At 37.6% G+C, this 20,526-nt stretch overlaps 2 protein-coding genes across 8 annotated transcripts in view; both read right to left on the reverse strand.

The window, feature by feature from the left end:
- Positions 1-625: 625 nt before the first annotated feature.
- Positions 626-11,500, reverse strand: LOC145941836 (sortilin-related receptor). The gene is made up of 10 exons (XM_083048178.1): positions 11,217-11,500; positions 9,037-9,306; positions 8,539-8,700; positions 8,134-8,412; positions 7,785-8,053; positions 3,392-7,677; positions 2,895-3,151; positions 2,307-2,775; positions 1,942-2,148; positions 626-1,852 (listed from the first exon to the last, which is right to left on the reverse strand). Exons 1-10 carry the CDS (start codon positions 11,475-11,477, stop codon positions 1,791-1,793), a joined length of 6,522 nt encoding a protein of 2,173 aa, XP_082904304.1. The 5' UTR covers positions 11,478-11,500; the 3' UTR covers positions 626-1,790.
- Positions 11,501-13,477: 1,977 nt separating this feature from the next.
- Positions 13,478-20,526, reverse strand: part of Beta-spec (spectrin beta chain) — a 38,611-nt gene continuing 31,562 nt past the window's right edge. For 5 of the 7 annotated variants that reach the window (XM_083048171.1, XM_083048174.1, XM_083048172.1 and 2 more), the window contains 4 exons: positions 19,267-19,416; positions 18,191-18,458; positions 17,925-18,107; positions 13,478-15,937 (listed from right to left, as the gene is read on the reverse strand). In XM_083048171.1, the coding sequence (XP_082904297.1) occupies positions 15,934-15,937; positions 17,925-18,107; positions 18,191-18,458; positions 19,267-19,416 (605 nt within the window). In that variant the 3' untranslated portion in view covers positions 13,478-15,933. The remainder of the gene's footprint in view (positions 15,938-17,924; positions 18,108-18,190; positions 18,459-19,266; positions 19,417-20,526) is intronic. The other 2 variants (XM_083048177.1, XM_083048176.1) reach the window with 1 other exon arrangement.

The following is a 20,526-nucleotide window of genomic DNA, read 5'->3' on the forward strand; positions in this document are numbered from 1 at the left end:
TATATATATATATATATATAATTATATATATTTTTATTAATATATATATATTATTATATATATTATTATTTATATATATTATTAATTAATTTTACTGCGTGTAATTTCATATACAACGAAAGAGGATGTACATACAAAGATTTTATCGACTTGATGGCAAGATTGCGGTTTAAAATCGTTAATGACTTTTACGAACTGATTCAGTAGATTAGATGATAAAAATTCATCATTTAAAATACATTTGAATATTATTTATGGCAATATAGTTTAATATAGAATAATTTTCTTTTTAAACACAAGAATCACGATAATCATCTGCAGCTGTTTTTATGCTGAATACAAATCCGGAATGCTTTTTTTACAACTTAGTTCAAGTTTTTTAAATTTGTAGCGAAATAGAACATTTTAAAAAACTTTTTTTTCTTATGTTTTCTTTTTTTCGTTGAATTGTTGAATTGTCTAAGAAAATTAATTTAAAAATCTTGACGCGGCATCGCTTTATTCGCACTTGATGTAAAGTGCCATTGATTTGCGCTTTTTCACGTTCCTTATTTAAAGTCTCTCTTAAGCCAAACTACAAATATCCAATCTTGGTAAAATGGTGTCACTCTTAAAATGTAAAAAATTAAAAAAAATGTAAACTATTTTATTCGCACAAAAAACACAATATCGTTTTGATAAAAAAAATGTCTTAGCATTACATTCAATCGCGTCCCTAATTTTTCAACACTCGCATTTATTACAGAATTATGCACAATTATTAGAATATTTGAATTATACATAATATTCGATACTCCCTCGCGATAATAATTGCAGCACACCTCTATACAAGAGAGTTAGGTCACCTCTTTTTCGCGAGATAAGAAACTCGCTTATAAAAGCTTCTTTCAATGCCGCATCTGGCTTGATAATAATTGGAATTGCGACGATTACAAAGCTTTTGTTCAAGCCGGTTTTACTCAAGGAACTCTTGATTAGATGAAATGTTATAGAAATATACTCGTTAGTAAACGAGACTGATACATCCTTCGAATGCGGCATAGAAGAAAGCGTTATACTTTGGTCATGCACTTGCTATATATGGAAAGAACTTATGGCATCTGTAGATTTGTTTGTCAAAATAGCTTACGATAAGAAAAAAGTTTCCGTACACAGTAATGCCGGAAACTTTCACTTTCGCATCAACAAATCTGTATGCGGGGATTTGAAAAAAGAAAGTTTCTTCACATATGCAGGTTATTGTACATACAAATACAATTATTCAAAAAATGCTTCTCGATAAATGTGTGACATCTCGAAAATCTCACAATCTCGCGACCCATAAAAAATATTTACTATATATACAAATTGCCGTTTCTTCAACTCTGGCATCTATTTCCATTGTTAAGCTTCATTTTCAAACTGTAGCTGTCTCGATTTGTTTACATTCGAATTTAAGATGCAACGGCCTCTCTCTCTAACTACACGGCAGGTAGTCATCATCATGATCGTTTCTGATGTACATGTGTACCGTATTTCTACAACGTATCGTATAAATGGCGCGAAAAGCTCTTATGTAAACGTCTTAAGCGCAGCCTGTTCACCTAATCAATCGTTAACTGTAATGGCAAGTAACACTATAGTTAACAATATCTATCCAGTTACGAGACGCATTTATAAAAGCTTTTCTTTCTCTTTCTTTCATCCATCATAAAATTTTATCTATATATATTAAAAATTATCATATGAATAGTGTCTTGGCACATCTTTTCCTTCCTAAGATGTAAATATTCCATTTATATATATGGTGTTCATGCGATTACCAAGGGTTCGTCATCCGAAAAGCCTCGAATCACAGGGCTGTCTTCTTCTTCTGCAAAAAAAGAGGAAAACAATCATTAGTTCTTTCTTTTTCATTTCACATTATTTTCCCCCACTTTTCAAATGCAAAATAACACTCACCTAAGCCGTCTGTCGTGCCTGGGAAGGTAGCTTGTCCCCGCCTCGTGTCGTAGTGACTATTGGCGAATTGCGTAAAGCTGTTGGATAGTCTTTTATGTCGAACGATGAAATACGCTAGCGCTCCACCCAGCGCCAAAACGACCAAGCAGATCGGTATAGCGAGAGACAATATGTTCGACGTGTTCATTATCACCGGAAGTTGCGAGGCTGTTGAATAAAAAAAAAGAAAAAGCTTATTATATATTAATAAAGAGTATCGCAAATCGCTTCTCGCGAGAGAGAGAGAGAGAGAGAGAGAGAGAGAGAGAGAGAGAGAGAGAGAGAGAGAGAGAGAGAGAGAGAGAGATATAATATTAGAAACTTGCCTGAAAATTGCGTGCTCCAAGTTTCGCTCAGTGGACTTTGATATCCGTCTTCCGTGACCAAACGCGCGGCGAAGGTGTAAATCGTGCCCGTTTTAACGTCCTTGTAACGATAAGGCGATGGATCCTTGGTCAAGATGATTTTAGCCGTAGACTCGTTTATCTTTGTCGAGTCTTCGGCTATCAAAATCTCGATATGCCAATTAACATCCTTCGGCATATCCGGCTCTTGCCAATATATCTGATAATCTTTGTTATCATGCAAGACGGTAAGCTGATGGGGCGGTTTGATCGGCGGTGCCATGTAAACAAACGGTTGGGTGGATATGGCGCTTTCGACATCAGTAGCTACCGTAATATTGTACTTTCCGCCGTACTTGATCGAATGGAAGGTATGTTTCATGATAGTTTCGTTGGTCGACGGCAACGTCACAACAATCTGCTTGTTGAGGATGGTTTCCGTAACAGAAATCTGTAAAAAAAAGAGAGATATATATATATATATATATATATATATATAAGAAGAATATACATATATTTATATACATATTTTCTCTCGGAAAAATATTTTGTAATAGTTTATTGACTTACCGTGTAGCTGACCGGTTCGTCGATCGTGGGACAACTCGCGCTCCACGAGACTATTATACTGTCATTCTTGTCCGGCGATGGTGTCACTCGCAACCTCTTCGGGGATGCGCGTTTGTTGAAGTACGTTGGAACTGTGATCGGTTGACACAAGGGTCCCGCTCCGTAATCCCCGATAACGCCGACGGCGAAGAAATATGATTCGCACGCTTCCAAGTCTTTGATCGTAGCCGTGAGATTAGTGGTCTTCAACTTGTAAACTGAAAATAAATACGAAGGATATTTCTCATTATAAAGAGATTCCCTTTCTAAAAAAGGTTTGTGTCGATTCTCGCAAGTATTGTAAAAAATTAAATTAAATAAAATAATATGTTTTAAATGATATATTAATATAATACTTTAAACTCTCGATTAAAAATTGATAACGTGCGAAATTATATAACGGAATTTATCTTATATGTAGAAACAATATTCTCGCGTAAAGAAAATTTTCTCCTCACCTCTGAAGAAATCGACTATATTGGTGGCGTAATGAATAGCGTACTGCAACTTGATCTTCTTGGTGCTTTTAGGCGGGTCCCAAGTAAGTTTCACGGTCGTTCTCTGAGACTTGACTAGTTGCGCGTCGAACTTGGATATTATCGGCAACGTGGTGCCGTTCGTCGTAGCCGTCACCATGGCGACCTTGCCGACGTATTTCTTCTTCATCGCGCCGACCTCGAAGGTGTACTTAACGCCCGGTGCCAACTTAATCACCTCCAACTGATTGTTCATGGTCGAGATGGTCTGCAGGGTTGGATACGCCGGCGGTGCTCTGGGAGTAACGTGATACCCATCCACGTCCTTCATCTTCTTCCACGTCAACGTGACGGAATGATTCGTCGTCGCCACCACGCGGAGATCCTCGATGTCGTCGATGTTGGCCGAGCCGTCGAAGGTCAACGTGGCAACCTTGGACGAGTTGGATTCGTACTGTCGATTTTTCGCTACGATCCAGAAAGAATAATTCTTGTCCGCCTCGAAGGCCATGTCGATGATCGCGGAAGTTTTCAGTCGCGAGAACTCCATCGGCGGTATAGGCGGGGTGATGTAACCCTGGTAGCCGATGATAAGACCGTTTGGATGTTGAGGTGGTCGCCAGGAGACTTCTACACGGGTGCCATTCTTCTGGTTGACTGTCACGTTGCACGGCTCGGATGGCACTCCTTCACCAGTCGTTACGACCAGATACTTAGCCGGTGGGAACACGGTGCTTTGACCCTTCACCTTGACGTAGACGGTCAAATTGTACTTGGTATACGGTTCGAGATTGTTGAACTGATACTCGGTGTCTTCGATCCAGTCGCTGGCGTTGGTCCATTTCGCCCCCAGGGTTGTCCGCGCGATCGAGGGTAGAAACTCGAAGGTGACGTTCGATGGTATCGGCATCCACCAGAAGAGGAAGAGGCTGCTATCGTTGATGGAACGCTCGTCCACACCCATTACTAATACCTGGTACATACGCGTGCCGTTCTTCTCGCAGTTGTTCTCATCGAAGCCGTCGAAGCAGTCCTGGTTGCCGTCGCAGTAGGACGCCAGCGGGAAGCAGCGCGTCTCGTCGCACGGGAATAGACCGACGAAGCAGGACGGAGTGGCCGGTGGACTCGTGTCCTGATCGGTATGACAGCCGAGCTCGTCGCTGCCGTCCGGGCATTCCTCGATACCGTTGCAGATGCTAGATAGAGGTACACACGAGCCATCCTGACGGCACATGAACTGATCGTTCTCGCGGCACGACGCGTGCGTATGCTCGCAGTGTTGCTCGTCCTCGCCGGATGGACAGTCGCTGGAGCCGTCGCACACCCACGCGTTCTCGATGCAATCGCCATTGTAGCACTGGAACTGGTGCTCGCGACAGACGCGAGACTGCTCGGTCGTGTGAACTGGTGGCGAGGTGGGCTCTAGCATACCGTCCGCCTCGCTGCCGCAGCCAATCTCGTCGGAGTTGTCGCCGCAGTCGTCCACGCTGTCGCATTTCCACCAATAGGGTACACATTTCTTGTTCTGGCAGAGGAACATCCAGTCGTTGCAGGAATTCGTGGGTAGAATCGACGGCATGAAGGGCGGCGTCACGGTGGTGCTGGTGCAGTTGAACTCGTCGGAACCGTCTGTGCAGTCCTTGTCGCCGTCGCAAGCCCATGACTTGTATATGCAGCGATTCCCGTGCGTCTCGTTGGTGTTCTTGCACGTGAATTGCCACGGTTCGCACACCATGTTGCTGCACTCCGCCTCGTCCGCGCCGTCCTCGCAGTCCGGCTCGCCGTCGCACTTCCAGGATGTCGGTATGCACGAGTGATCCTTGCAGGCGATCTCGTCGGATCGGCAGGTACTCGGGAAAACGTTTCTGGTGCAATTCCGCTCGTCCGAGCCGTCCCGACAGTCGTCCTCGCCGTCGCAGCGCCATCGATGCGAGATGCAGCGACCGCTGTCGCACTTGAAGCGCTGCTGATCCGTGCAATTGGCGTACGTACAGTTCTTCTCGTCCTTCCCGTCCTTGCAGTCGCGATCCATGTCGCACACCCAGTACTTGGGTATACACTTGTTGCCGTCGCATTCGAAGTTGTTGGGGCTACACGTGGCGCGGTTGCAGTTGATCTCGTCCGAGTTGTCGCCGCAATCGTTATCGTTGTCGCATTTCCAGAATTCGGGGATACAGACGCCGTTGTTGCAGGCGAACTGGTTCGACGAGCAGGTGCTGGCGATGCGCGGACAGGTCGAATTGTCGTAGGGTTTGATATTACCTGGACAGAGGCACTTGCCGTCCGTCATCACCATGCCATCCGGACATAGGCACACGTAGGAGTTGCCCGGCGCACCTAGACAGATGTGCGAACACGTGTTGTTGGTCGCGCATTTGTTCGTGCCGGCTTGCACGCTATGCGCGAAGATCTTGAGGTCCATCAGACCCACGATCTGGAAGCCAATCACCGTGGTGATCCCGACACCGTGGTCCTTGTTGGCGACGAATATCATGGATTGTTTCCAATCGTCCCAGTACATGTTGTCCTTCAACACGGCGACTGCAAACGGATGGGACACGCGCGCGTCGTTGGTGATGATCTTTCGGAATCTCTTACCCTCGAAGTCCGAGGAGGCGATGTAATCCGCGCGGGCGTCCACCCAGTAAATACGCTCGGCGATGTGATCGATCGTTATTCCGTTCGGCCACTCGACAGTAGGTTTGACGAACAATCGCTTGACGTCCGTGCCGTCCAGATTGGCTCGAGACACCGAAGCGTTTCCTGGCGACCAATCGGTCCAGAATATATATCCGTTCATGGGATGAACCGCGATACCCCTCGGTTTCTGCAACACATTCGGGCCTAATATGGTTCTACGCATTCTGCCCATGTTGGATATATCCGTTCGAACTATTTGTATCCTCATCTTGACACCGTCCACGAAATAGAGCACTTTGGACACCCAATCGTAAGCCATCCCTTCGATGGAACTTAAATCGCTCTCGACGAGAACCTCCGGATAGCTGGTGCCTTTCAGGCACTGTCTGCCAATCGTATCGTTCACAATATCCGCCCAGTACAGGCAGTTGTTCTTCATATCGAATTCGATGGCGATCACGTTCTTCAGATCGTGCACAGGCAGCATCTCCATTTTGTTCTCCACCAGGTCGATTCGCGTTATGTGCTCCCGCTGGGCGACCAGCAGGAATTCCGGTTTCTCGTCCATCGGGCACGGTATCTCGTCAGGTTCGAAGTTTCTCGCTAGACCGCCGGAACATTCGTCGTCGGATATCTTCACGTAGCCCTTCGTGCGATTGTAAAACGTGCCAGGCTCGCACGTGCTCGGCACAGCGTAAGGATCGTAATCGGCGATGGTTTTGTTGCGGATACAGTTGTATGGATTTCCGACGCGCTTGAAGCCGTAATCGCACTGATAATCGTTCGCGTCGCACTGACAGACTTCTAATCGCACTGGTCGATCGTAATTCACGCCCTGGTAGCAATTGGCACGCGCCGCGCGTCTCTGGAACGTTTCCTTGCGTCCTAATACGCAGGCCATAACTGGTTGATCGGTACTCGTCGGGGACCAAAACTTGTAATCGTCCTCCTTGCACTCTCTCTCGAATATGTTCCGCAAATCGACCTTGATTATCAGCCACTGATGATGTCCAAGATCTGATCCGAACATGGTGAATACTGTAGTGTTTTCCCCAGGCTCCGTCATGAGACCATATACTCGTAACATCTTCTTGTTGAACTCGTAAGTTTGCCAGGTCTCACCCTCGTCTGAAGAATACGAAATATCTCTGGTCTCTCCGCGCATCTTGAAATATTTAACCGCGACTAATAGACCTCCGTGATCGCCCATGTTGAAGAAATAGTAATCCTTCAACACCTGTTTCCACGTGAGACCGCCGTCCCTTGAGACGTAGAGCGCGGGGTGACCTTTCAAACTACTTCCGATCACGCCGGTGGCCATTATTATTCCGGGCGCCGATTTCGAACTCATGATGGTGACAGATCTCGTTACCGGATACAGCTGACTGAACCTTTGGCTCAAATGTAACGAGCAATCTTTCGGACAGTGAATGTAGAAGCCCTCGTGATTCGCCGTCGGCGCTTTAATGCTGTTCCAGGAACTACCGTGATCGAAGGTGATCAACGATTCCAAGTGTTCCGGTCCGATCGAGTCTGATTTCGGAGTGCCTTTGACTCGCGACGCTATGTATATACCTCGAAGACCTTCGACCTTGTACAAGTCCGTGAATGTCTCGTCAGCCACATCGCTGTACAAAAAGATGCGCGTAAATATACAAATAAGTCGGGAAAATTTGAAGGAAATATTATTTAAAAAATTTATATGATTTAAAAAATATTATATTTCATTACTCACTTCAACCAGCTGTTCTTCCAAGTGCTATTGGGAAAAAATGTGAGGATGCCCTCCAAGGATAATGTAAATATAGCCTTTTCGTGATCTATGACTTCCGACACATAAAGATTGACCATAGTCTCGCTGTGCGACACCGCGATAAAAACTCGATTGTACGATACGTCTACGATATGATAGCCTTTACAATCCAATTCCGTGTTTAACTGCGCCAAAACGAAGGATTGATTTTTGTAAGACACGTGGAGATCCAGGTGCTCCGACGTCTTGTTCTGTTGAGCAGAAAAAAAGAACGATGATCAATAAAAATCTCACGAAAAAGATTCGCGCGCTGCAACATCACAATACTTGCCATTATTGAATTGTTTACGAAGAACATGTAGTCGCCCCTGATTTGGAAATCCTCGACATTCTCGATGACAACTTTGAACTGCGTTCGTAAGGATCTTACTCGCAAGGGATGTCGACTCTGATACGAGAGAAAATTTTGCAGATCCAGTTTCAGGACCGAACTCATTTCAGTAGGCTCCGAGCGTTCCACGAATAGGACGCGATAAGGGGACCAGAAAAAGGCCTTCACATAATGCTGCACCGGTACCCAGACTAATCCGCGATCGATCGACATCCATAACTGAAATCCAAGTATTATAAAGTTCAGAAATAATCATTTTACGGATTTTTATAATGTTACAGTTTCTCATCCTAACGATAAAGTTACGTGTAAAGTTCGCAATCAAACTGATATTTCATCCCGTACCCTTTGCAACGAATCGACTTTGTCCAGGGCGATGAGTATCCGTGGATCCAACTCGTAAAACGACACCTCGCTCGGATGAAATGGCACGGGGATCCTCTGGATAGATTTACCGTTATCAAACGTTATGAAGATCAAATTGTGCAGACTGTCCACGAAAACGCACTGTAAAAAAAAAAAGTCAAGATCTCGGAAATGTTCCTCACGATACAATTGGAGAGATATAAACAAAAAAATCAATTAAAATTAAAACAAAATAATACAATAAATAATAATATATATAATATATTTATAATATACATGTATATATTTTAGAATATATTTATTATATAATTTATTATATTAATTTAATATATTTAATATATTTAATTTAATATATTTATTACAATAATTATTTAATAAATGAATTATTTAATTAATTAATAAACAATAATAATAATAATAATATGTATTGATTGATTAATACATTAATTAGTTTTATAAGTGAACCGAGACACTCACGTGTTGATAGTACTTGGGATGATTGATGAATTTATCTACGACGGCGTAGTCTGCGTTAGGATCAGGCGACACCCTAAATTGTTCAGTCTTATTTTCAAACGTATCGCCGTAATCGTAACTGATATAAACAGCGCTAGGAAGCGGATGGACCTTGCCACTTCGAAGGCGCACCATTGGTGCGCTTTCCCTCGCTAGACATATTATTACATTGGAACCCTCTCCGACCCAATGTACCATCAATTGCTGATGCGAATCGTTTAAAGAATTGACCTGCAATAACGAAAAATATATGTAATTTTCGGTGTTACGGTATAAGAGAAATTAGAATTAGAAATCTTACATTGTATATAATAATATATGCATATAAATATTATAAATAATATATAGCATATCACATACATATATAAATATATAAATAATATATATTAATTATATATTAATTACACAAATAATTTATAAATAAAGATTATATATAAATTTGTATAACGCGATAATAATTTGAAAACAATAATATTTTTATCTTATGATATTCAGTCAGACAAACAGCGTGAAAGATAAAGATCCAAGGTAAAAGATAAACGTCATTATATAAAAACAAAAAACCAAGTATGTAAAATTGGCTTAAAATTGGTTGGAAAAACCAATGCAACGTCTATGCAATTACGTTGATTTAGTATAAGCTAAAAAAAATTAAATGTAAATGTAAATGTAAGATGTATGCACGTATATTTAAATGGACATCTATTTGCAGTAATCTTAGAGGAAAGTATAGGCGATAAAAAAATGAATCATTAAATATGCATGATTCATGAAAAAAATTCCTGTATCAGATTATTTTCTCGACGCTCAACATCTTGACGAATGTCACAAGAAATATAAATCAACGTCATTCGCCAAAAGATAAAGAAGAATAAATAAATTCAAAATATTACGTATAATTAAATATATATATATATATATATATATATGTATTAACAGTATAATTTTCCTTTTAAAGTATTGAGAACGTGAAAAAAAAATCTGAACGATAAAGGAAACGAATTGAAGGTCAATCATATGTCATCAAGATAAAAGTGAAAGTGAGCTATTTGACCTTTTTATATAATTTTACGAGACCGCTTAAAATAAATAAAAACATGCTACATACATATATACATTAATTTGAAATAATCCTGTAAAAATTATTTTATTCCTAAGAAAATATATAATTCGCATATAACATATTGATTAACATCAGAATATTTTTTTTATAAAAAAAAATTGATACAATTTATATCATAAATTCAGAATCGCATACAGTATAAGAACAAAGAAAATAGAAAGAAATATTGCTACGATAGATACATCGTAGTAAACTATTTATAGCTTCTCGGAAGGTAGTCTTTATCTCTTCAACTGAATGACAAACTACTGTGTCTCCTTCGTTATCATAAAAATAAGCAGTCAAAGTACATATGCGCATCTATTCATTACATTACACGTAGTCGCACGAGTCGTACTAATCTATAAGAGCGTCTATGACTAAGCGTATTCGACTATATAAGCGCGATGAGATGGAAAAACACGGCGCAAAAATATTTATTTATATATTTCCAAATACTCCCTCGACTCGTCCGAAAGAGCCGAGTTGGCGGAAAAATAAGGCGCCCAGCTGTCAAAATAATTTCGATCGCGCGTAATAATAATCTCGCACGACCGATTGCAATTTTGTTGACGGAGAAAAGCGAGGAAAGCGTTTTCTCCTGGAAAAGCGGGAAGGGAAAAGATGCAGAACGCGCCGATGAGAGGGCGGTTAGTGACCCCTCGCGTGTGTATCAATATAAACGGGTGCGGGCCGCGTCGACGCTCCGTTTCGCTGAGATTGATTAAATTTACTCCGGAAGAGAGAGATAATACGGCAATTATGCCCCGGTTCTGTCCCGCGCACAAAGGCCGCGCGCTGTGCGTGTCTCTCGTCATCTCTCATTGGGAAAAATTCCGCGACGCAGAAGTGTATGTGTGCCTAAATACACACACACACACACACATACGTGGCGCCTGAATATGATATATTTTTCCCCTTTCCGGGGAGGAAAAGCGGAGAAGACGCACCGCTGCCGGCTGGAATTGCGACGCATCAACGGCGACCTTCGTCGCGACACACGCGTATATGTATATGTATACGTATACATGTGACGTACCCTCGTCGTGATGTTTGGGTTATTGTTTGGGTGCTGCTCGGACGATACATCCCTTCGCGTCCGCTCGTTGAATGACGTTTCATCCTCGTCCGCGTCCCTGTCTATAATGAAGGGTCTCCTGTAGGGAGAGCCGCTGTCCTCCGCGATGTGCAGCTTCCTCGCCCTGTCACCGTATCTCACGCCGTAATTGCACTCCGTCAGCAAAATCAAATGGAAAATTAACGCGAAATAATAAGAGGCCACCATCGTCCGACCGGCCATCTTGCCTAAGACTGACTCCTTTCCTTGAGAAAGCGAGGATATTATACGCGCAGTCTATGCGGCATCAAGGCGGATCCGCAAGAATCGGCGCATGCGCACTCGGCGTACTTGTAAATGACGCTTGAGGTTTGTTCGATAAATGTCCCGCGACGCGCGGGACATTTAAGGCTCATTCAGACAGGACGCGTCAAGCGTCAAGCAGCGAGCTGCAACCATTCAACAACCAATAAGCGAGGTAATATTAGCAATGGCGTAAAAAATATTGCCTCGCTTATTGGTTGCTGCTCGCTGCTTGACGCTTGACGCGTCTTGTCTGAATGAGCCTTTATCGAACACAATTTTCATCTTTCCTCTTCGGCGCTAAATGCGTCAGCTGATTTCTGTCAAAATTATTTTTTATTGTGATTAGAAATAAATCATTTTTACATTAAAATAAATAAAAAGATTTAATACAAATTTGATTAATTATTAATTAACTATTTATGCGCCGTATTATAATTATATATATATATTTTACAATTATATAAATATAAAATATATATATGCGTCATAATTTTATAAATTATATATATTATACATATATAATTATATATATATAATATATGCATCTTTTATATAAATTTTATAATTTTATAAATGTGCGACTTTCTGAAAAATTGTAATAATAAAATAAATCGTTAAATTGTGTGTCAAAGGCACATATGACATTGCGGATAATAATAAAAAAGCGAAAAAGCACGGAGAACCTTTCGATAAAGATCGCCATGTCGGGAGAGCGAATGCTTTTAATGACGGTGTGCAGATGTAAAATATAATAAAAGTATATTAGATAATGACTTTCATTTCCTGACATAGCTAGAATGGTGTCGTTGACGCGCCTATATGCGTCTAAATTCCTGCTTGCAACATGTGTAATCGACATCTAAACGTCGATTTTTTTCTCCTGCTCTTCCTTCATAAAATGATCGTAATGATAAAATTTATTAAGAATAATCTTTAATTACAATTTATAAAAATTTAAGACCATCTAAAAAATTCTACATAATTACGTCGATCTTCATCATTTATTAAGAACAAAATGTACGTCAATGTAATTAAAATTCATATACTAATAATATATTATCCATTTCATGACATGCAATTAACTATATTAAATGCAATAGTTATATGATAATTGATGATTATCACGTAAGAAAGCAAAACAATCTTACCTTATCGTTCATTAAAAAAAAAATTTATTGTAAAAATGTGAGTAAATTAAATTTGTCTATAAATAAAAAAAACGATGTTGAAAAGAAACATGTAATAGGCTTTAGCGAAAAGATAAAGATCTTGAATATTCCTTCTAAAATGAGCAATTCGATTACAGAGTATGTTTTTCAGTCTGAAAGACTAGCATCTTACCTTGAGCTTGGAAGAGATAAATCAATCAATTGATTGCACAGAAAGAGTCGGTCGAGCGATTATTATCATTCACATTTTGCAAAAGATTGCGATGTCCGATGATTTCCTTCTCACTTTTTGCAAAATCTAAAAATAACATATGACGCGAGTTCTTTAACAGTTCGAAATTCGAGAATTATTTTTTTCGGACGTATATATATATATTTTTTTAATTTTATTTCGATGACGCAAGTAGGGCGTGCAGTTATCTCGGTAGTTTTTAATTTCCTGCTTCTCGGCAACACACGAAATCGATATCGTTGCAAATGGAAACTGTGTAACAAAATATAGCGTGCTTTTTGTAACCCTCGTGTGTACTTTCAAGATTGACATTTATAATTCGCAAACTTAGTTCCGCAAACGCTATTTTATGACAGATTATTCACGCGCGGACGAACATCGCATATTTAACAATTCAATTGTGTGCCAACAATAGATTCGCGATAAAAATAAAAAATAATATATACATAGATCTTGCGAGAGAGAGAGAGAGAGACGGGTTTCTTGTTTTCGCTTCGAAATGCGAATCTTTCCATTGGCATCAACTACATTTCATATAGATATATATCGCATTTTATTTCTCAACGAAGCTATAAAAAGGCACATTAAAAAATTACAAGTTGATATTAATGAAGTTTGAAAGTAAAGTTAATTAATGCGTACACATTACATTGCCGTGTCTCGTGCGTGATAAGGAAGTGTGAGTATTGATTCGTTTTTCCAAGAAAAGATGGAATTAAATAGAGCGAATTTATACTCTCTTAATACAGTGTTAGATATAAAGGAAAAATTTTTTCTTTTCTCGCTAAAGAGAGAAATACTGTGCCAAGTGTCTACATTCTAACGTATCGAGAAGTAGCAATCCGAAAAGTACAACCAAATGTATTAATTTAAGCGATATTTAATGATACACATGCAAGTTCTTTTCGTGTTAAAACGTTCCTATGATCAGATGTATTTTCAGTTTTCTAAAAAAAAAAAAATTTTTATCTAATCTCGCGCTGACATAAATCATCGACGATACGAATTCCTGATTTTCTTATCGAGGATAAAGTACATACATATATACGAAGGAAGGACATTTGAAAACGAAAAGAGCCACCATGTTAATTCGACAATTATTATATATCTATATCATCTATTATATAATAATTTTTATTTCTTATAATTTAATGTTCTTCATCATTCTCTGTATTTATATATTTATAGATATATTTATATATAAAACACATAGCTATGACATACCAAATGTTATATCGTTTAGCAATGCGACTCTTATATTCAAATATGTTTTCTTTCGCTAAATGCGCATGCATAAAATTATAAAAGCGAATGTACGATCATTTTGATTAGAATTTATTTTCGCGGACATAATATGCGTATACAGCTCCGTATATACAAATCTCTGGGTGTATAAGCTTAGCTAAGGAAACGCAATTATGAACTTAGAATATTCCAAAATATAGTTTAACGTAAGTCGGCCGAGTCGCATTGATTTGGAAAACAAATGAAATGTCGTTCAATATAATTGTTCGTAAAATCATTATAAATCATTATAATTTCTAGAATATAATGATCAGAAATCAAAAATTCGGAGCACAAAAAGAGTTCTTAAAATTTTGCGATAGAGGGAATTATACTCTAAGAAAGAGAAAAACAAGATGAATGCGATAAATATTAAAAAAAATTAACAATTACAAAAGAGATAATAATATTACAATTCGTATAATATATATCACGCCAAATGTCAAGTTGGAATCAAGTGAGATACAGTGATTTGCGACAATGATATAATAATAATTTACGGCTATATAATTTACCGTAAGCGCTCACTTAATACAAACTGTATCATTTTGCGCAAGTTTAGAAATTTTTAAATATCTTTCCAATGAATTCTACAAGAATTATGATATTTAGGAATATTTAGGGAAATGTTCTGGGAGGGGGGGAAACTCTCTTGTTAGTTATTATATTTTCTTTATAATTCTTCAATGCGATTTTTCCCTTAGGACGCTGCATATTTAACAATTTATTAAAAGCTAGTTTAATATAATATTATGTCCCAAGTTAGTGTGGCTCTTAAAATATATGGCAGTCATTCAAACGCAAACAGACACGTTTGCAGGGAAAAGAAAGTCAAAATACTGCAATGCAATAATATAATGATAATGAAAGCGATATATCCTAAGCAATCAACACGGCTGGAATCATTTCTCGTTCTCGCGTTTATTGTTGTTGGAGATTATATCTCTTATTATTGATGCGAGAACCTGTATGAAATGCAATAAAATGCGTCAAAATGTTAAAAATTAACTCATCACAAAAATCTCTGTGCTCATCATGTAAAATAATTATAAATCGATATAAGCCCCGTGATTAATATATATATAATATATATATATGTTTCCTCTACAGCGGATTTGATGAATTAAGCCCGTTAAATAAACGTTTTATTAAGAAAAATTGCTGAATTATAGAAATTCAAAGTAATTTGTACCATAAAGAAGATGTCATCGGTTACATTGAATGACAAGAAAAAATGATTATGCGTGACAATGACAATAAAACATGTAAATACGAATTACATGTATATATATATTATATATTATAGAATTAAATCCCGTGTCAAAGTCTGATCACGCTAACATGGGACATTTAAATGTCGCTTATTCTTCAACTAGCAATATTGCAAAGTGTCCAAAATTCATTGAAGAACTAAATTTTAATTAGACTTTCAATAGCCTACACTTGTAAATATATCAACATATATAACCGTTAAATATTCTCCATTCCGTCGAACGTAGGCGTTTTTTTTTTTGTCAAAGATCCCATTCAATTCGTCCTTCAATTCATTTCATAACACCATCGTGTGTATGTATGTGTGTGTGATCATGTCTTCTAATTTTATATTAGCGTTGCTTTAACCATGTAGAGCGACGAAACATTTTTCATAAACGCGATGTTGTGCTGAGACGCATTACGAACGGCTTATACCGAACTTCACTGCTCCAGTTTAGCTGAAAATTAGCAAATGCGAACGGTGATGATTATTTCGTCATTAGGACAGCCAATAATTGTCACTTTCAATTACTGTTTTTCTTTGTTTTACAATTACTCATATGCACAGTGGCGATTAGAGAGACAAGAGAAGAGATATATATATATATATATATACACAATATTTTATATATTATATATATAAAAGAAATTAGCTAAAATTCTTGTAAATGCGTTTTATAATTTTTCAAATGACATTTGATGAGTTCATCAAAGTAAATTCAATAATAAAAATTAAATTCAGATAATAATAATTGCAATAATTATCGCTCAGAACTTGAAAGAAAGTACATATCTCAACTACTGCAACTTTGTATATTCATTTATATATACTACTATTATTTATAAAATAATTATAATGTTACACAAAAGGGATGCTACCGTATAAAAGTCAGCGCATTATAAATAGATTAAGTCGCTTATATCTAATATAAAAAATATCAACTACTCCGTCTTTAAGGAGCCACATATCGTGAACTATATATCTGAAATAGACGATGCGCGGATGATTTTTTCAGTTACCTCTACGATAAAAGTTCCTGGGAATATTCTGATAGCAGAAAAAGCATGAAGAATAAGAAATGACGATGTTCAGAAGCGGTGGAAGCTACAATATCAAATTTGTGTGACAATGATATACACAATAATCCGAATATCTACATGACACCACTATCTTATGCGAAATAATAAAAAAAAAATGTCCAAAACAAAAGCGATAGACATGTATAAATGCGAATAATAAGCGTTTATTACATAGATGTTAAACGATGCGGTAGAGAACGATCGTGTGTTTCACATATCTGTCATTTTTACTCTTGTGAAACCTTGAGCTGCAAAATTTAAAGAGATTTTTTTATGTATGAAACACAGAAAGCTCTACGCACATCCAAGATATTCTCTCGTTTCAGAGAATAATTCACGTAATCATTCCGCATTCACAATTGGAAGAACATTCCTGCCGTATATTCTTCAGAGAGAAGCTAATTATATAAACTAAATACGAGAAGAAAAGAAAAAAAAAAGAGAGACAACTGTAATGATGATGATTGATTAATCGTGCAATACTGTACGATACGGTAGAATGATCTAGTGATTATGTGCGACTCACCGCATTTCTAAATGTTGTTCCAATTGTGTACTGTTTCATACGTTCATTGGTTTCGCTTTCTACTTTTTGGCTTTTCTAAAATATGATAAATATGCAATATGATGACGAATGCGCGACAGGATAAATTTGGAATTTTCGTATGAGGGAGTGAGGGCGCGTATCTTCTCGAATTATGCTTTGCTTTACGAGATATGATCGTCCGTCACCCGTGAATGATAATGATGATGAATAATGCTTCTCTACGATAGCCAGCTGAGATATTGTGGTTATCGTACAGTTTAATGATTAATTGAAATAATATTTTAAAGTGAAGTAGTGATACATGAAAAGAGAAAAAGATTTTTTCGAAATAAGGAAAGTTAGTCTTGTTAAAAGAAGAAATATACGTAAAATGTGCAGATGAGCGAAATGATGTGAGGAATATTGTTAGAGGAATGTGAAGTAATGGAAGATGACAAATGTATAATTTTTTTATTGCTAACAGAATATTCTCTATCAGCTTCATCGGGAAACGTGTTCGAAAGAATGAAGCAAAATAATAACAAGATAACAGGCACCTTATATATACAAGAGAGTAACATGTCTTGAAATGCTACAAAACTTAATAACTTATATATTCGTAATATATAAATTTTCGCGATAAATATATCGTTAGACGTCAATTGTGGATTTATTAGTATATTATTATTATTATTACGTTGTAAGTATATTTTATTTGCCAACTTTCGTGAAATTTACAGAAATCTATTTGGTTTAGCTTGAAATTCTCGTGCCGAATATTCATATTCGTCTTAAATTCTCGACGTGTAAGACAGCAAAATTTCTCAATCAACACTTACTTTTTCTTGAGAGTGAAGAAACTACGCCGCTTAGTTTCGGCTTGTGTCGGGGCGGGTAGAGTGTGAGCTCTGGACGTACTTGCACCTGATGTTCCTTGCGCCGCTTGATTTAACACGGACACCCAGTCGTTCATCTCGGTGTCATCTTTGGCCTGGAACAGGAAGTCGGATCCGCTTTGCGACCTATAAAAGCAAACAGATGATAATATTTATAAGAGCGTAAAATGCAAATTAAATACATGATCGAGGTGTCTCTGAACACTGACTTGACTCGGAAGACATGTTTCTTCTTAGTGTAATCACTGGCTACGGTAATAGTTGCGCCTCGTAAGTCAAGGGGAGCTTCTCCTTTGTACGATTGATCAGGCGAAGCCTTGTACGACTTCTGATCCTTATATACACACAAGTTCTGCCCGCGTACGACCATGTACACCTTGTCCCAGGAGCGATTGGATGCCTTCTTCGTTGTACTTTCCCACTCGTGCTTCCGCTGTAAAGGTCCCTCGAATTCGTCGTCGCTCGGACTTCGCGCCTCTGCAAAAGATGAACATTCAGCGTTATTTTATCATTCATAGGCGCTATTTATTATTTATCAAGAGAACGAGCTTCTAAAAAAATTAGGACTAGATTATAATATATTATCTATACAGAAGACTATCAGCCTGCTCTATCCTTTGCTCTTGGACAATAAAGTGCTGCAAATAATCAATGATGTTAATTATTGCAAGGATTAGTCATAACATGCTTTCGATGAATAATACGCCGCTCACAACACATGTAAATCTTATCTGTTTTAATTCCTTGTTATGTCAATTCAAAAGACATATGTTTATTTAACGTTTAAACGTCAAGAAGCAGACATGCATTGACATATCTTTATGACGATAATTGAAACAGGAATAATTTCCCCCGATCACTCGTTCCTTTACTTGTTAATCGTGTACAATGTAGCTCTCTTCGAGGGTCTTCCCGCTATAAAAAATATAATTTTATCACGGCTGACTTCTTTGAATACATTACAGTGACAAAATAATTGTTAGAAATATAATGTGCGCTTAAGTAGTAACTGAAAGAATAAAGCATGATTAATTAATAAAGCAATTAAATAGATGGGTACAAATATATGAAAGATCACAGAATCCACCTGGATATTGAAGAAAAACTATCGCAGCAGCAATTTAGAAACACATTACATTTCCGATTTTTTCTAATAATGATTTATTCGAATATATATTTATTAGATATTGAAGTGGATTATCTGTGTAAATAATACAAGTGTAATGAGTAAAACACGTACATGTCTAACTACTGTAGACCACATAAATCTCTTTTCTTCACTTACCGGGGATACTATGTTCATCGTCACTCACACCACTGCGATCTAAACTCGGCGACTTGGCTGACTTTCTCCAGCGGAAGCTCCTAAACGGCGACTTGCTGCGACTTCGTTCCTTACGCCTTAAAGACTCGGAGCCGCTTCCGCCTTTTGGAGCTTAACGACGTACGCAACACACATAACGTTTATTAGCTACTTACTCTGTACCCTGAACCACTTAGCTTGTAGCAGAGAATTTGATCAGGTAAACAACATGTCTCATTAATAATCCTCATATCCATATATATGCATATACGTTACGTTACTTCTCCATGCCCTTTAACTTGCCCTTTACATACGAACAATACGAGGATACATTCATGCAACATGCTCATGCAAATGTCAAATAACCGATATACATGAACTCATAAATAAATATTTATCTCGAAATAAAATTTCATTTATCTCGAGAATTATTGTATTTATAATATAAGTAATTATATATGTATATATTCCAATATATATAATATATACAAATATACATACATATTTCATATTTCTATATTTATATGCAAGATGTCCCATCGAGTGTTCAATCATTTAATTTGATTATATTTGTTTTTGATTAAATTATATTTGTTACAGCTTATCTCTTTTAATTAGAGAAAAAAATGTGATTATTCCCTTTTTCCTAAATTAAAAGAGAGAGACCTTATACATACATAAATATAAACAGTTTAATCTGAACTTTATTATGCACAGTTGTCATTCATAAAAATTATCTGTAGATTAGAGGAGGAAAAAATATGCATAATTTTTTTAAGGAAACCGACAAAATTCAAGTGTATTCTAGAAAAATTTTCCTGCAAAAAAAGATCATGTACACTATAAATCTATTTGACTTATCAAATTAGAAATTCATTATTGTACGTGTTAAAATAAACTTAAAACAATTGCTGCTTTAATATTTGCTATTTCTATGATTTTTTGGCTATATACAATCAAAATAACATCATTTTCTTGCTGGAAGATATCTCTATAGAATATATTATTAAAGTTGGTCGATTTCCTCGTGGAACATTTTGGTTTTAAAATAATTTTCATCCGTTAAAATAATCATTGACTTTAATACATTCTTCATCGAGCAAGAACAGATTTTAAAAATATAATCGAATAAAGAGGAAATTATATATTTCCAGAAGTGTTCTCCGTTAATCAATCGAAAATCAATAAATTTATTTAAAACAGAAGCGCGGTAAATCTTTTGCATCAACTTAATAGCATACA

This window comes from Prenolepis imparis, unplaced genomic scaffold (assembly GCF_030444845.1).
Source record: "Prenolepis imparis isolate NDT839.2.m4 unplaced genomic scaffold, iyPreImpa1.0 SCAF_10, whole genome shotgun sequence".
Lineage (NCBI taxonomy): Eukaryota > Metazoa > Arthropoda > Insecta > Hymenoptera > Formicidae > Prenolepis > Prenolepis imparis.

Excerpts from the sequence above, each read along its gene's own strand:
- LOC145941836 (XM_083048178.1), bottom strand. The coding sequence starts at position 11,477 with ATGGCCGGTCGGACGATGGTGGCCTCTTATTATTTCGCGTTAATTTTC. Across the intron at positions 9,307-11,216 it reads ACCCAAACATCACGACGAGG|GTCAATTCTTTAAACGATTC; the intron begins GTACGTCACATG and ends TCGTTATTGCAG. Across the intron at positions 8,413-8,538 it reads AAGTCGATTCGTTGCAAAGG|TTATGGATGTCGATCGATCG; the intron begins GTACGGGATGAA and ends CTTGGATTTCAG.